The sequence below is a fragment of the Littorina saxatilis genome, linkage group LG2, assembly GCF_037325665.1.
Source record: "Littorina saxatilis isolate snail1 linkage group LG2, US_GU_Lsax_2.0, whole genome shotgun sequence".
Classification (NCBI taxonomy): Eukaryota; Metazoa; Mollusca; class Gastropoda; order Littorinimorpha; family Littorinidae; genus Littorina; species Littorina saxatilis.
The window spans coordinates 83,500,159-83,518,164 of record NC_090246.1 but is presented as its reverse complement, the minus strand read 5'-3'; the positions used below and the strand labels follow the sequence as shown (position 1 = coordinate 83,518,164).

Here is an 18,006-nt window from a genome sequence, read left to right as displayed (position 1 = left end):
CATCGCTGGCAGAAAACCGGATCTGCAATAGTGTGCTAATCTGATGCAGACTGTTGAAAACAGATTACGCAGACAGGTGTAGGGTGAGGGAAGTGGGGAGAGAGAAAGAGATGTACATGTAGCAGATACAGCACCTGTGGTGTAACATTCTGACTTTTCCACTCAGCTTTCAGCCACTGTTGGCCTTGTTCTCACAGCATTAGTTGAAGGAAGCCTATTCATGACTGTTTTAACTTCTGCTACTGTACAAAGATGCTTTTAATTCTTGCAGTGCATTCTGAAAATAGTTTTTGGAGTCTGTCCAGCATGAGCAGTATGTACAGAGACTTCTTGTTTTAAGTTTTTAACAAGATGTTTCATGCACCCTACAGATTATGTCAAATGGTATTGCACGGGGAACGGGCAAAATCAGCTGAAAGGAGATGTTCAGGGAGAAACAGCCAGTGAAACTTCAAAAACTTCTCAGACCAATTTATCATGGAGAAGACTTATGAAAAAGTTGATGAAATCTGCTGACAGATACTGTCCAAATTGTTTGACTGCTTTTGGGTTCTGTGGTTTAGCAATGAAAGTACCGTATTTTACACCCTGCAAGGCGTATCTGTCTAACTCTACTGGGACCCCTGCGGCTTATCTGTGGCCAAAAGTTACAACATTCTTTGTCTGTGAGGGGCCTGGTAGCTCAGTGGGTAGAACACCGGACTTGTGATCCGTGGGTCACAGGTTCGAATACGACCCGCGACGGACACGGGTCAACTTTATGTGCAGACTCGGAGACAATATCCATGTTCCAACCCCGTGTCAGCACTGTGGCACGTAAAAGACCTCAGCCATTCTGCCAGAAGTGCAGGTGGCTGATTACACCTAAAACATGCACACCTGGGTAGCACAACTCTGTTGCTGCTAGCTTTCCACTGGAAGGAAGCAACAGATGAGTTTACCAGCATTGGGATAATGAGTACGGAAAAGTACGGTACCTGGTATATATATATATACAAAAATAAGAATAAAACTTATCCACCGCAAGTGGCTTATCCACGGCCAAAAGTTAAAAAAAAAGTTCTTCGTGGTTGACAATATTCTCTGTGGGTATGTTGACCAAATGATCTGACATGTGACGTTCAGTGGGTCTGCTTTCAGGGGGCGAGGGTCTGGGTCTCAGCATCATTGGCATGGGAGTAGGGGCGGACGCAGGCCTGGAGAAACTGGGGATTTTCATCAAGACGCTGACCGACAGAGGCGCTGCTCAGAGAGACGGCAGGTAAGCCACACTTACGCTCTTTATTACTTTGTATTTACAGATATATAATACAGTGGAACCTGTCTATGACGACCCCCCAAGGGACCGACTGACCCACAGTCGTCTTTATAGACAGCTGGTCGTTATGGAGGGTGAATGCTATAAGTCACAGATACATAATACAGTGGAACCTGTCCATAACGACCCCCCAAGGGACCGACTGACCCACAGTCGTCTTTATAGACAGCTGGTCGTTATGGAGGGTGAATGCTATAAGTCACAGATACATAATACAGTGGAACCTGTCCATAACGACCCCCCAAGGGACCGACTGACCCACAGTCGTCTTTATAGACAGCTGGTCGTTATGGAGGGTGAATGCTATAAGTCACAGATGCCAGTTGATGATCCTGTTGTTGTTATTGTTGTTGTTGTTATTGTGAGGGAACAGGTGAGAAAGGCTTTTTTAAACACTTGGAGAAGAAGGAAATTAAGTCATCAACAGAAATGTTGTACGTGTACTTTGATCAGAAAGATTTTTGATATTGTTTGCACATTGCTAAGAAACAACAAAAAGGACTATTAGATTCATTCATGAGCCAAGCTTTCAGCCTAAACCATTCCCACAACACACAGCGACCTTTCTTTGTGAGTGAGTATATTTGTGGCAGCCCTGTGTAAGCCAATTAGCTGTGCTTCCTGGCCCAGTTGCCTCCCTCCATTCTCACACTGATTCCATCAGTCAGAGCTATCAGGTGTTACAGATACCTGTCTTTCTTCATCTTCATTCACCACCCAGGCTCCACTCCACAGGCACATGAAATAGGCACGTCAAGAGTGTGTTGATAGTCTGTGGCAGTTTTGATTCATCTTCATTCACCACCCAGGCTCCACACCACAGGTACATGAAATAGGCACGTCAAGAGTGTGTGGATAGTCTGTGGCAGTTTTGATTCATCTTCATTCACCACCCAGGCTCCACTCCACAGGCACATGAAATAGGCACGTCAAGAGTGTGTGGATAGTCTGTGGCAGTTTTGATTCATCTTCATTCACCACCCAGGCTCCACACCACAGGCACATGAAATAAGCACGTCAAGAGCGTGTGAATAGTCTGTGGCAGTTTTGATTCACCATTTACCCCCAATGCATAGAAAGTAACTCTCTCAATTTCAAAATTGAAAAAATCATAGCAAAGTAGCTACTGCGAGTTTTCTGAAATTATAAATGGTGAAACAATGCAGGAAGCCAGTGGAAATGAAACAAATATGCATCATAGGTACAGTAGTATTGTGTACAGCGGATGTTAAATTGCTGAGTCAGGTACACGCAGAGTCTACAGAATTCTAAAGGTTTTGCAGATATTGCAGCCATTTTACCTGCAGGGCTCCAAATACATACACGCACAAGTAAAAAATAAATCATAGAAAAATATCCAAGTTTCAGAGTTCAAAGAGCTGAGGCCTTGAATATTTGAGAGCGTCAGATTATAGTTAGATAAAAGCCGAGGTGCCCTGCTTTGTGAGACGGAACTTGTTGAAAGGTGATTGGACTAACATTTGTTTAGATGTAGAGTTTATTTTCATTTATTTTGTAGTGTTGCTGATGTAGATTAAGTTGAGAATAAAGATCGTTCCACTAGTGACTACTGTCATGAGACTGTCCATTAATAATAATAATAATGAAGATAATATTAACAGCTCATGTAGAACAAAACACAGGGATTTGTGCTCTCCGCCCTTTACGTATTAACTATGAATAAAAACACAATTTAATATCAATACTGGCTAGATATTGTAACAACAACAAGACATCCACTTTGGGACAATACCATCAAGATACACAAGATTAAGAGGGGAAGATAGCTGATGGATAAGAAGGAGTTTATCTGACTTCAAGCACGTTCTCTCATGAGCCTCTACAGCAAGATTTTATTGCTGTAGTACACACGTTCCGCAACGCAACTTATCTTTTTGTCTTTGATGCTGCTTATGATAGGACGCATCAGGTCATACAACTATTTATCGTTGATTAAAGATGCGTTAACTACACTCAAAGATGGGAAGCAAACATTCTGTGCCATGTGTGAATGGGGTTCGACTAAATGCCAAGCCTTCTGAACCCTCGTCTGGATGAAGTCACTGTGGCAGGTAGCTTCAAAGAGATGACATGTGCCTTCCAGACCCAAGCACTTGCATATGTCAGCATAGTACTAGTAGTAGATCAAGATGGAAATATGTCTCAACACCTCTGAAGAAGGAATGTGACTGCTTAATGATTGAGGAGTGGAAGGATAATTACAAGTGCATAGATTTTGGTTTGAAACATTGCATTTTCCCCTCAAAATATGTAAAAGGAGAAGAAAGAAAAATGATATGAAAACAAAGTTTATAGTTATGATAACAGAAAAAGTAAAGCAACCTGGGTACTTATGAAGCATAATTATTTGGTAAATTTTGTTTTCAAAATGATTTTTGTTTTCTCTTTAAAGGAGAAAAGTGTTTTTTGTGTGATCAGAACTTTCAATTTTTAACTCTAAGGTTAGGAAACTAAATGAAAAAGTAAGACTGTAAGATTTCTTGAATGCTTATGTTACAACTATTACTGTGAAAAAAGGTAGTATACTGTAGTTACATATCATATACATGTACTAAAACTCTTTCTTTGACTACAAGTACAACTGGTGTGTACAAGGAGGCAGTAAAACTGAAGCCAAACACTTGACCAATGTGGATGACCGTCTTACTAGGTTTGAACCCTTGCTATGTTGATTGATGAGGTCCGCAACTAATGCTGCTCTGACCTGCCGAGCTTTTCCCGGCTTAAAGGTATAACACCTTGCTCAGCTAGGAAACAGGAAAGATATTTATTCATCAAGTGTTAGCTGTATTAATCAGGTGATCGCTGTAGTCATCAGGTGTTAGCCAAGAATTTATTCATCAGCCTTATTATAGGGGAAGAAATGCAGTCATCAGCTGTTTGCCCAAAAATGTTTTTATCAGGTGTTAGCCAAGACATTTATTATTTTGTTGTGTGTTAGCCAAGAAATGTATTCATGGGGTGTTAGGTAAGACATTTATTCATGGGGTGTTAGCCAAGAAATATATTCTATTCGTCGGGTGTTGGGTAAGACATTTACTCATCAGGTGTTAGGTAAGAAACGTATTCATCAGGTGTTAGGTAAAAAATGAATTGATCATGTGTTAGCCAAGACATTTATTTATCTAGTGTTAGCCAAGACATGTATTTATGGTATTTATCAAGTGTTACCCAAGAAATGTATTTATCATGTGTTAGTCAGAAAATGTATGTATTGGGTGTTAGCCAAGAAAGTCATTCATCAACTGTTAGCTAAGGGAAAGAAATTGGGTGAGAAATGTGTTCATTGGCTGGGGGAGAGGAAGGGTGGTGGTGAAGATTATATTCTTCAGTCATAATTGTCATCCTAACCAATGTGTAATATTAAGAATTGGCCAAAATACAGATATGAAGTAATTGAGTTTTAAATTGAATCCATGGAAAAAGTACCATAGACTACTGACAATTATTTATAACAATAATAACGATAACAATAACAGCACTTTATTGTCTATTAAAATATCACATAAAAATGGAAAATTTTCTTCGGCACATCCTGCCTGCCTGTAAACAATAATAACAACAATTGTATAGGACAACACACATAAAACATAAAACATAGGTTCACGTATGTAATAACAAGCATGAGTTTGGAAAGTTCATTACGACGGTTAGTTCATTAGGACTGATTTGTTATTCTGGGGAAAGGCTTTTTGACCTTTGCTGTAGCTAATTTACCATCGTAAGGAAGCAAGGGTGAAGTGACCAGTTGCTCTTATTATTACTAGCCAATTAAACAACTTCTGACCCAACCAGCCACAGTGGTAGTTTCTTAAACGCTACATAGGTAACATACATGTCAGCCCCAATGAAGCATGACTGTTGACCCGAGGGAACACGTACAGGGGAAAACATTTACACTGGTCATCTGCTCCGTCAGAGCTGTCATCATGGACTGAGCAAGATGATAGAGATTGAACACATTTTTTGCAAGCCCACACACTTCCCCAGCTTCCCGCCTGTTAGTGATTTACTTGCATCTCAGATGAGCTGTGCACTGCAGTGATGTTTGATGTCTTAATAAATCAATGAAGAGGAATTAGTTGAAACTAATGACCCCTAGCCGTGCGCCAAATGGAATACTTGTCATTCTGTATGCTGTATGTCGCCATGTTGAGTGTTGGCCATCTTTCATGTTTTCTTCCATGAGAAGATCTGTTGCTGAGAATTTTCAGTGTTTGTGCATATTTCAAGTGAAGCAAGCACCTGTGAATATTTTAGAATTAAACATGCTCTGTTGAAGTGAACAAAAACCGTGATAGTGACTATGCCGTTGTTCTGATTGTCTAGTGCCTCGGAGGAACAAATTGTTTTGTTGATAAAGACGTGTGAAATAATGACAATGACGAAGATGTCAATTTACTGTTAAGTTGTGGAAAGTTTATGGCTGGACTTGAATCTTGACTGTAGAGTGCATCTGTTCTTATTTATTTAGATGTGCATCAGGCGATCAGATCTGTAATTCACACAGGAGCGATTAGAAGTGAGAAGACTGACCAATTACTAAACTTGCGTTAAAGTTTGATGCGGTGGCAGGCAGGAATACCAAAAAGAATCTTAGATTCAGCATCAAAACAAAAACAAACAAAAAACAAAAAAACAAGTCTTCATCAAATTTTCGTCAGCCTGTCGCTGCACTTCTTCAGGATGGTAATCAACTTTAGATTCAACATCAAAAAGCAGCGCTCTTGTGGAATGCTGAGTGTGAAGTGGAACTAACTTGCAAACAACAACACTTGCAAACAACAACACTGTTTCCTCCTTCTTACAGTGTTTGCTGTGTGGCTGCTTCCTCCGTGTGTGACAGATGAAAACACAGCGAGCTAAGCTGATTTGAGCTCACCGTCTACTGATCCCTTAATTAGATACGCCATTGACTAAACAAAGCAAGACGTCTCTTTTTGACACTGACTTCCAAAGTAAAAATTCTGACGTCAAAAGCGAAACAAAGTTCGACCATACGTCACAATTCAAGTTGCATCACAATTCACTGAGTTACTTCTTATGTGTGCGTGTCAGGGAAATGACAGAGTTTCGAGAAAGAAGTTTGTCTCGGTGACTTTTTCATATTAGCAGAGCAAAGTTTCTTGTAAGGTCAACGCTAGGCTGTGCATGTATAGGTATTGTATCGCATTAACACTCCACTGACCTTGGGTGTGTCTGTACTAAGACGCACGCTATGATGTAGAGTGACGTGCCAAATGTAAAGTGACGTGCCAGTGTAATTTGACACTGGACGGTGGTGACATGATGGAGTTGTTCCCAATGAACATTTTCACGGCGGTTTACAGGATCCAGGTGAACGATCAGATCATCGAGGTGGACGGCAAGAGTTTGGTCGGGGTGACACAGGCCTACGCCGCATCTGTGCTCAGGAACACAAACGGAGAAGTCAAGTCAGTATTGATAATTTTTGTTAAACCTTTTGTTTGTTTGTTTGTGTGTAATGACTTTTCTGCGAATCCCAAAATCCGCGGGCGCTACTTACGAATTCCGCTGAAGTAATCTATTTTTCCGCGTCCCATTTTATCACAGTATCTATAACTTGTTGACTGAATGATATGGAGAGAAGTGAAGATGGAACAGAACACTGGAGGCTTGAGAGTTAAATTGTGCTGACTGAAAAGTCCTGATAACTAATAGTCATGTTGAGCCTCAATGCATTGGGGCATCACTTGGATCATACTATTGCCAGTATTGGATTATGGATACATGGTTCATTACGTAAATATGCACCATTACAATGTTACCATTGTTGTGTGAAAGTATTTTTTATGTTTGGTTGGGATTTTTTTTTGGGGGGGGGAGGGGATGAGGGGAATGTATTTTTTACCTGATCCAAACGAGTTGAATTTTAGTCTCAAAATGCACCAGATTGCACAGATTTTAATGTACCATTTAAACAAAAATCGGGGGAGCATGCCCCCGAACACCCCTAGAAAAAAGGGATTTCCTCTTTTTTCATCACAAGAGAGTCCCACCCCTGTTTTTAAGATGTCATGATTTTTGGCAGTTTAACTTTAAGCGCAGAAAAAGATGTCAGTATGCATCCATGCAAGTTGTGCACGACTTACAGAGAGAGAGAGAAATAGGGAGGGGGGAGGGTGTGAGAGAGAGAGAGAGAGAGAGAGAGAGAGAGAGAGAGAGAGAGAGAGAGAGAGAGAGAGAGAGAGAGAGAGAGAGAGAGAGAGAGAGAGAGAGAGAGAGAGAGAGAGGAGAGAGAGAGAGAGAGAGGAGAGAGAGAGTCGCTCTGATGCTAAAACTTGAGATCATAAAGCGAGTTCAAGTTGATTATATTGTTTACTGAAAAGAACATGTGTGAATATACCATACTGACCATTTATAACATAACAAAAATACAAATAACTTATATGTATCGATCCATTTTAATTAGATTTCCTTCTATATTTTACGATCAAATGCACACAAACATGAACTCTTGACATCTCGGCCAGCTGCCTAAATATGAGTTTTAGTCGGCCTCTGACGTCACATACAGACCTGTTTACCCTTACTATTTTGGAGTAATTTATTACTATTTTTTTGTGAAAAATACTCCATTTGAGTCCAGACTACGATTTTCAAATGTGCTTCAACTAAGGTTTGTGTTACTAATGTTGTTGTTTGTAACCACTGGGTTACTAATGTTGTTGTTTGTAACCACTGGGTTACTATTTTGGTCATCAGATTACTATTTTTTGACTTGACCATTACTCTTGTCAAATTTTGGGGGTTAACAGGTCTGCACATAGCTCAAAGAAAGGAAATGCAGTGTTCAGTCGATACAATAAGTTATAATTGTGCTTTCAGCGAATGGCTGCTGAGCCCTATCCAATAATTTTTCTAGCACACTGATGCCTTTCTTACCATGACAGTTTGACCATCGGCCCAAAAAAGGACCCTGCCAAGAGCGAGGTGGCCGGGCTGATTCATATTATAATAGCATAACCCTAGCCAGGAATGCCTTTTCTACCATCACAGTTTCACCATCGGGTGAGAGAAAGACCCAGCCAAGAACTGATACAGCAGTGGCTGTACAATAATATTCCCAGCATACTGATGCCTTTCTTACCGCCACAGTTTCACCATCGGGCGAGAGAAGGACCCAGCAAAAGAGCGAGGTGGCCAGGCTGATTCAGCAGTTAATGTACATGCCTTTGTTACATTGACAGTTTCACCATCGGGCGAGAGAAGGACCCAGCCAAGAGTGAGGTGGCCAGGCTGATTCAGCAGTCGCTGGCTCAAGACCGGGCGCGGGATACCATGCGCGATCAGGAGCAGGACCGCCTCAAGCAGCTGGAGGACTCCTTCCGGCCCAAGGACGAGGTTCTGGAGCACCACCTGCACGAACACCTCCACCAAGAACAAGTCGGTGATAATTGGGTGCAGGGGGGGGGAGGTGGGGGGGGAGAGAGAGTAGGGGCAAGGAAGTAGCTCAGTCGGTAGCAGCACTGGCTTCAAAACCAGTTGTCTCCATCAGCATGGGTTCGATCCGCTCGTTCAGCAAGGGATTTATTTCCCACAGTCAACTTTGTGCAGACTCTCCTCGGTGGCCGAACATCCCCGTGTGCATGCATGCATGCGCACGATAAAGGACCCAACTTCACTGCGATAGTCTCAGGGCTTGGAAACATGAATACACACTTGCAAGACATATAAAAGCATGAAAAAATGGGTTGTGCCGTACTGTATGGCAGCTCGCTTTCCCCAGTGAGACAGCAGCCCGAATTTCCATGAGGGTAACCTTATCCTTATTCTTAGTAGGAGATTGATATGGGAGGCTGCCTTCCATTCCAAAGACGAGGTTATGCATGAAGACCTCCACCAAGATCTGGTGTTTGCGACAAGGACTGATGTAGGGAGTGTTGAAAGGGGGTGTAGGTGGTGGTGAAGACGAGGTTATGCATGAAGACCTCCACCAAGATCTGGTGTTTGCGACAAGGACTGATGTAGGCAGGGTTGAAAGGGGATGTAGGTGGGGGTGAAGACGAGGTTATGCATGAAGACCTCCACCAAGATCTGGTGTTTGCGACAAGGACTGATGTAGGCAGGGTTGAAAGGGGATGTAGGTGGGGGTGAAGACGAGGTTATGCATGAAGACCTCCACCAAGATCTGGTGTTTGCGACAAGGACTGATGTAGGCAGGGTTGAAAGGGGATGTAGGTGGGGGTGAAGACGAGGTTATGCATGAAGACCTCCACCAAGATCTGGTGTTTGCGACAAGGACTGATGTAGGCAGGGTTGAAAGGGGATGTAGGTGGGGGTGAAGACGAGGTTATGCATGAAGACCTCCACCAAGATCTGGTGTTTGCGACAAGGACTGATGTAGGCAGGGTTGAAAGGGGATGTAGGTGGGGGTGAAGACGAGGTTATGCATGAAGACCTCCACCAAGATCTGGTGTTTGCGACAAGGACTGATGTAGGCAGGGTTGAAAGGGGATGTAGGTGGGGGTGAAGAAGGAAGTCTTCTTCTTTGTTTATCGGCTGAAAATTCAAAGTTTTTTACGTGTAACCATAAGACCATGTTTACCCCGCCATTTGGGGAGCCATATGCTGCTTTTGGGGGATGCATGCTTGATAAGATTGTGTTTCTATAACCCACTGTACTTAGATGTGGATTACAGGGTCTTTTTTGTACCTGGGAGATTTCAAAAATCTCCACCCTTAACCCACCAGACGTGGCAGGGATTCGAACCTATGACAGAAAGGTTATGTTGGTAATCACATAGGACCAGCTAATGGAGGTATTTTTCAGCTGTTTTTATTATACCTGACATGTTTTCTTAGTTATACAGTGTTTCACCCAGAATAATAATAATAATAATAACGGGCATTTATAAAGCGCCTTATCAGAAGTTCAAAGCGCGTGACAAATTAACAATACATGTATACAAAAATCATACAATCACTGTCAGATTCAAACAACACATCATGCACATCTCACATCCCCAGTCTCTATACTAAGGAACTATCCATAGTGTTGTTGGAACAAGTGAGTTTTCAAATTGGACTTAAAAGATGAAATGGATGGAGAGTGACGTAATTGAAAGGGGAGTGAACCAGAGATTTCTGAACAAGTTTTCACCAGCGCTTTATCCCAGTACTCTGAACATTACAGGTGAATGGTCACGCACACGCACAGTTCCCCAAAGAGCGAGAGGAGGGTCGCCTAGACGAGGAGTTGGAGGAGGATGAGGAGGTGCTAGAGGATGAAGAGAGCGAGGACGAGGGAGAGAAAGACTTGGTGCTAGCCCACCCCCACAGCAATCAGCTAAAGGAACAGGAGAAGGTGAGTCTGTGGAAAGTGGGTGCGTGAGGGTCTCAATCTGGATTCCCACTGTTGGAGCCGGTTTCATGGACTCGCGGTGGTCACACTGACAGTCAGACCCCCGCTTTATCACCCGACTGCAGTTGTCGGAACACAGTGCTGGGGCAGGGCAGCACTGTAATTGGGCAACGTCCTGTGCGAAGAGGTACAGTCGACTGACTGAAATCTTTTTTGTGAAATCTGATTTGGTCGGATTACTGCATTTCAATCCTTCCACTGCAGTTGACCGACTGTGTTGCTGGCCAATGAAACCGGCCCCAGGTGTTGTTTGTAGGTTCATCACGGGAGCCAGTTTTGACTTAAGACTCAATTTTAAGTTCAGGGGTGTGTCCATATTTGTACACACCATGTTTCTGATACCAAATAATGGGTTTTAAATTTTTCAGTTGTAAAGTTATTGATTTTTGTTCAGTATGTTCATTTCAGCTCTGTGCATTCATTATAAGTTAAAGTTCAAAGAAGCACAAATGCGTTTTCAAGTTTTGTTTTTTCGTTTGTGTTTTTTCTTTCAATGCCATACATAAAAGACAGACGTTATTCGTTCAAAATGACAAGCAAATAATCTGTCAAGCAAAAAAACAGTATCCCTTTGGTTTATGCCGTGACAGTACTACTGCTGTTAAAACACAGCAAACATCCACCACACAAATGCATGTGCATTCGGCTAACAGTAGTTGTCAAACACTATCCCACCGCCCATCAGTTTTTCATTTTTCCTTCTTTATCGTGTGCCCAGGGAATGGAAGAGTCCCAAGAAAAAGAGATCCACAAAGAACAGCTCCTCCTGGAGCTGGAGAGCGCTGCAGGGGACACAACTCCGCAGTCTATGCCGTCTGCAGACGAGGACCAGAGCTCTCCGGAAGACGCTGCTCAGGCGGTGGAGAAGCCTCCCATGGAGGTGTTCGATCTCCAGGAAAGCAGCAGCGACGCTGGCTCTCCGGAAATGGAGCCAAAAAAACTGTTTATTAAATTGAAGGAGGTGAGTTGACAACTGCTGGCTTGGCAAGTCGTTGATGGTACAGTGGAACCCCTCTTAAAGATCTCTCAAAATCTGAGACAAATAGGTCTTAAAAAAGAGGGGGTCTTAAAATTGGGACAAATGTACAGGGGTTATGAAGAAGTCTGAAAAAGTAAGGTCGTCAAAGGGTGAGGTCTTAAAAGGGGGGTTCCACTGTACAGATTTTGCGGAATACTTTCAGGCATGGGAATGGTCCTTGGATCCGCGAATTTCAAAGGTTTGAGCATTAAATTTCCAAGGGAAACAATGATTGTCGGAGGAAAACAATTCATAGCCTCAAAATTCATAACAGCGTTTTATATTCTTACATAGCTCAGACATCTTTAACAGTCATGCTTAAAATGCATCACTTACTTTTGTGAAAAAATAAATGCTAGCCGCCGCTGCCGCCCCCGTACTTCTTTTAGAGGTTTTCCCCCTAACTTTGCAGTAGTAGTACTGAAACTGGGGCTTCTGGGCATTTGAATTTTAGAATGAGGAAGTTGTTCGATCTGGATTGATGAAAATATGATTAAAATGTGATGTTATTGGGTCAGGTATATGAAGGAAGGTATGTCAGAAGTAGGCAAGGACAGTGGTATTGAGTATCGTTGAGGAACTTGCATAGATATAAAAAAAAGAACCTGAATGAGTAGGAATAAAGTGCTGCTAACATGTTTATGCTTTGTTTTGAAGGAATTACGTTGAACGCTTGCTTGGTTGCAGGCTCATTATAAAAATGCAGTGGCTGACGCTGAACTTGCCAAACTCAGGGCAAAGGTGAGTTGTTACGCATTTATAAAGCTTACTATTCCTGAATTGATCTAACTTTCATGTATTTAGTTTTCTGCGTTATGATGTAACTTTAAAACCATTGGCAGAATAGACTATGCATTGCACCAGTGCAAGTATTGACTATACATGTTGTCATCTGATTGATATAAATATTATTCGTTTTCGGAGATTGTTTTGCTTAGCAGGACCAGCTTCTTTATTTTGGTCAGAGACAGCGATAATCCTGCAAAAATAACAAACAAAAAGCCAAAAATTTTGCATTTCACTTGTTTCACTAAATTTGTGCATACAGTTAACCCTTTCACAACCTGTAGGCCTGGGTAACTTGCTTTAACAGGCAACAAACTGTTCCATAAACAACAAAGAAAAAGACGAACAACAACAAACAAACAATATGTGCGCGTGTGGTGTATCTATATATATATACGACTTGTGTCTGTCTGTGTGTGTGTCCGCGATGCCAAGCCAAAGTTCTCAATCGATCTTTTTCAAATTTGGAGGCCATATTCAGCTACATCCCGGACACAACCTCATCGATGAGATATTTCAACACGTGCCGATTTTTAGGTTTTTCTCTGGATCCATTTCCAGTAACTCTTCCTTATCTTCTCCAGTGTTTTCAGCGTTTACCTCCCTTCCTTCGTGTGGCGTCAATCCATATTCCCGTTTCTATTTTTAGAAGGTCACTGTCGACAACGCTCAATCCATATTCCCGTTATACTATTTTTAGAAGGTCACTACTCTTCTCCAGTGTTTTGCGCGTTTATCTCCCTTCCTTCGTGCGGTGCGCTGGCAAAGCCGGCGTACACCCGGCTCCGGGTCCCCGGCGCAGCCGGGTATTTGGCTCGACTTTTTCCCTGCGCAGCCGTACCCGGCGAAGCGGGTATTCATCTAGTTCATTTATACATTAAGTGCACACTGTAAGTTGTCAATTCAGACGAACCCAGGTAATGCTTTGTATACAAATATTTCGTGGCAGCAAACAGGTTAATACTATTAGGGTGATAATACAGCTCTCTGTTGCTGATCTGTACTGACATTCTGTGATTTTTGGAACGTTTAATAATTGACAAAACAAAACGTTACGTTCTATAATCTTCGACCCAGTAACGTATTTGACGGACTACCAGCCGCGACTTTTTTTCAAACAAAATCGCATTGCGGCTTATAAAAAGATGCGGCTAAAACATTACCTAAACTTGAATAGCATTCACCTAATGGAAGTCGCTGCGGATTTTCATTTCGCTCGATTAGCGATTACCGGTACTTTATTAGCTCTCTACTCAAGACTCGGCGCTTTTCTCTTTCTTTCGCGAATCTTCGTTTGTCAACAAGTCGTCGTGACAAGATAGCGTACAGAGAAACACCAAATGTATCAGGATCTCGCGCGCGAGAGATTTCGTTTTTTTGTGTCTCGGGATAGTTGGAGGAGCGAGAGCCGCCATGTTGTGTTTTCGTCTGCTCGAAATGTGCGCAAAAGTCGTAAATCATCCCAAAAAAGCTTATTCCGGGCGGGACTACATGTGTGTGTTGGTTACAAATTGTGTGTGTGATATTTTTCTTCAAACTTTTTCACTTTTCTTCTTTGTTTCACTTGTTTATTCTCGGAGCCGATTTCGACAAATACCGTACTTTCGTTCGCCTGGTTGTTTTGATTGATTGACACGATCTGATTATATTTTTTTCGACGACGGCTAATATAGTGACGCGGCCTATACGTGGCTCGTCCCAATTTTTTTTTAAGAGTTGGGGGTGCGGCTTATAAAACGGTGCGTCTTGTAATCCGTCAAATACGGTAGTCTTTTAAGTGGACAGACAGACAAACACTTATAAATAATACAGAAAATAAATATCTGACAAATTGTACAGAAGCTCTCTGAAAGACACAATAACATACCTTTCTTGAATACAAAAAAAACAAGAAAGATATGTTGTTCGAATGTTTAATTATTTACAAAACAAAACCTTACATTCACAAATATATCGACCCAGCAGTCTTTTAAGTGCTAAGACAAACATAAATTACATGAAACTTAGCTTGAAAAATGTTTTGGCCGCGTGCAGGGAAGACACAAGTGAATCAATATAATAAAGCATGTAATACTTTTCTTGGGTTTTTTTTATTCTGAATTTTGGAACGTTGGCAGCCTATTTGTTTTTGGAATTGTGTGATTAATTATGCACGGTACCTTGTTGCAGATGATATTATTTGATGTCTATTTGTTTGAAGAACTGTGTGATGAATTCTGCACGGGACCTTGTTGCAGATGATACTGTTTGAAGTCGATTTGTTTGAAGAATTGTGTGATGAATTCTGCATGGGACCTTGTTGCACGTGATACTGTTTGAAGTCTATTTGTTTGAAGAATTGTGTGATGAATTCTGCACGGGACCTTGTTGCAGGTGATACTGTTTGATGTCTATTTGTTTGAAGAATTGTGTGATGAATTCTGCAGGGGACCTTGTTGCAGGTGATATTGTTTGAAGTCTATTTGTTTGAAGAATTGTGTGAAGAATTCTGCAGGGGACCTTGTTGCAGGTGATACTGTTTGAAGTCTATTTGTTTGAAGAATTGTGTGATGAATTCTGCACAGGACTTTGTTGCAGGTGATACTGTTTGAAGTCTATTTGTTTGAAGAATTGTGTGATGAATTCTGCACGGGACCTTGTTGCAGGTGATACTGTTTGAAGTCTATTTGTTTGAAGAATTGTGTGAAGAATTCTGCAGGGGACCTTGTTGCAGATGATACTGTTTGAAGTCTATTTGTTTGAAGAATTGTGTGATGAATTCTGCACGGGACCTTGTTGCAGGTGATACTGTTTGAGACCTCCGAGTCCCAGAAGAAGCAGGCGGAGAAGAAGCACGAGGACACCGTCAAGAGGTTGCACGACGTGGAGAAGCACCTGCATACGGCCAGGAAAGAGAACAGCCAGTACCAGGTAAGACTGTGGAACCACTGGTTTAAGACCCCCAATGAAAGACTTCCTTTTTTTAAGACCTTAGTTTTCCACATTTTTCTGTTCATATCCTCTGTAAATTTACCCCCATTTTAAGACTCCCTCCTTTTTGAGACCTCATTTTGTCAGATTGTTGGGAGGTCATAAAAAGGGGGTTCCCGTAAGTTATGAAGTCTTATATCGCGCGCGTATCTCCAGACTCGGACTCAAGGCGCAGGGATCTATTTATGCCGTGTGAGATGGAATTTTTTACACAATACATCACACATTCACATCGACCAGCAGATCGCAGCCATTTCGGCGCATATCCTACTTTTCACGGCCTATTATTCCAAGTCACACGGGTATTTTGGTGGACATTTTTTATCTATGCCTATACAATTTTGCCAGGAAAAACCCTTTTGTCAATCGTGGGATCTTTAACGTGCACACCCCAATGTAGTTTACACAAAGAACTGTATATAGAACCAGTTCTTATTAATGAAATCAATTTGTATGGTTAAAATGTCTCAGCTAAGTTAAGAAATGTCAACTTCGTAACATGGTTTCCACTGGTACACAGCCCTGGAGAATAACCCATATGTGTTTCTTTTTAGAGATACCTCAGTGGTTTGCTTTCTCTTTGCCCTCAGGATATGCTGGAGGGGTCGCAGGGCCAGTACATACAGCTGGAGAAGAAGATGAAGACAGACTTCGGTGCTCTGGAGAAGAAATACCACAAGGCCAAGAAACTCATCAAGGAGTACCAACAGAGGTCAGTGCTGTTTTCGTCAGCATCACAGTGTGAACTGACCCTCACCCACTTTCCACACCTTCAGATGGAAGGGTTTGGATGAATTACATTTATTTAAAGTTCCAATAATCTACAATTCTTGATTTTTGATTCCAAACTTATTCTGCTAAAATAAATATCTTTCATTTACTAACTATCCTCCGAAATCGGGGTATGGTTGCCTAAACGGCGGGGTAAAAAGTTTAAGCCCATAAAAGCAGAAGAAGAAGAAGTTACTAATGAGGCTATGATAAACATATCGCCATGTGTAATGGCTGAGAATACTTTTAACAGGAAGAATAATCAAAGTCAATGGAAGCTGACTACAGAATTCAAGTTTTGTGGTGTTACTGTTCTGAAGGAGAAGACTACAAAAACATTTTTTTTTTTTTTTAGGAAGAAGATTATTGGAACGTTTAATTATTTACAAAACAAATTGTTAACATTTACAACATTGGTCTTTTAAGTAGACAGACAGACAGACAGACAGACAATTATGATACAAATAATGGACTTATCTCAAAATCGTTGATGAATCTCGCTTGCAAAGTGCCAGCGAGGAAATGATTCACAAATCTCGTTTTTGGCTCACGTAAGTGTAGCCTATGCGATCGTAACTTTGTCTGTCTGTGCGTGTGTGTGCGTGTGTATGTCTGTGGTAGAAACATTAACATTTGAAGACGTCACATTATGGCGTAAGAGGGTTAGACGTCACGCGAAGGAATTACTGAAAGTCTCGGTCATTGTTATTTTGAGCGGGCCGAGACTAGTTGGCAGTCGTGTCCCTGTAAGTTACAGGCTACATGCAGACAGACAGATCTAGATCTAGTGTCTCGCTTTCTTGCACAGTGTCACCTATGCTTACTGTGTGTGTGTGTGTGTGTGTGTGTATGTGTGACGGAGTGATTGAGTTTGTGTTACTGTTTGTCGATTTCTTACGTGAGCCTTGAAGGCTTCGCCTCTTGTTGTATTGTGAATTTCGGAACGTAAGCAGTCTATCTGTTTGTTGATTTCAGGGAGAAGGACTTCATCCAGGAGAGGGAATCGTTACTGGAGCAGCAGAGAGAAAAGGACCAACAGTACAACGACCTTGTCAAGTTCCTCAAGGACAGGGTAGGAACTCAGTTTATTGACTTGTACTTTTCCTTCTTACCTCTGATTGGTTTATCCTGTGAATGTCGATACCATAACAATGAATTTAAGTAACAATTTCAAGATTTGTTCGATTTGTAGATTTGCTTTGTTCTTTAGATCAGGTTTCTTCAGGACTATTTTCCCAACAAATCAAAACCTGAAGTTAAACTTCGAAGGCACTCACTCACTCACATGCACAGCATGTGTGCCTTTGAATCCAGTGCTCCACAAAAACTTCAAGCAGTTTGCAAAGGAAGCCTATTTTGAATCGTCAGAGGTTAAACTGAGACAGTGAAGCCGAGATTCACTTATGCAAGTTGCTAGGATTTAGTTTTCTTCTGCAAATATTGTGAAATGGCCAGACAAATGTTGGCAAATTTTGAAAGGTTAAAGCAGTCCTTGGCGTCATCTTTTCCTCACTGTGAAAGAAAATTTGGCATATCTGCTTAGATAACAAGACAGTTATAGGAGAGTTGAAAGAGGTTTGGGCATTTTCCTGTCGCTCATGCTAAACAACATTACTGTACACTAGGAAATCAATTCATACAAAAATCCAACTCACCTCAGCAAGCAGGCTTGATTTTTGGTATGTGACCAAGCGGAGGGATGGTCTTATCCCATGTTAAAGCCTGACCAGATCTGAG

The 18,006-nt window shown here is 41.7% G+C and overlaps 1 protein-coding gene across 6 annotated transcripts in view; it reads left to right on the top strand.

Annotated features, from left to right (window-relative positions):
- Positions 1 to 18,006, top strand: part of LOC138959932 (uncharacterized) — a 123,797-nt gene that overhangs the window by 74,577 nt on the left and 31,214 nt on the right. For all 6 annotated transcript variants that reach the window (XM_070331609.1, XM_070331611.1, XM_070331610.1 and 3 more), the window contains exons 6-14: positions 1,141 to 1,261; positions 6,670 to 6,774; positions 8,551 to 8,746; positions 10,497 to 10,667; positions 11,443 to 11,685; positions 12,430 to 12,483; positions 15,310 to 15,438; positions 16,089 to 16,210; positions 17,245 to 17,341. In XM_070331609.1, coding sequence (XP_070187710.1) covers positions 1,141 to 1,261; positions 6,670 to 6,774; positions 8,551 to 8,746; positions 10,497 to 10,667; positions 11,443 to 11,685; positions 12,430 to 12,483; positions 15,310 to 15,438; positions 16,089 to 16,210; positions 17,245 to 17,341 — 1,238 coding nt within the window. The remainder of the gene's footprint in view (positions 1 to 1,140; positions 1,262 to 6,669; positions 6,775 to 8,550; positions 8,747 to 10,496; positions 10,668 to 11,442; positions 11,686 to 12,429; positions 12,484 to 15,309; positions 15,439 to 16,088; positions 16,211 to 17,244; positions 17,342 to 18,006) is intronic.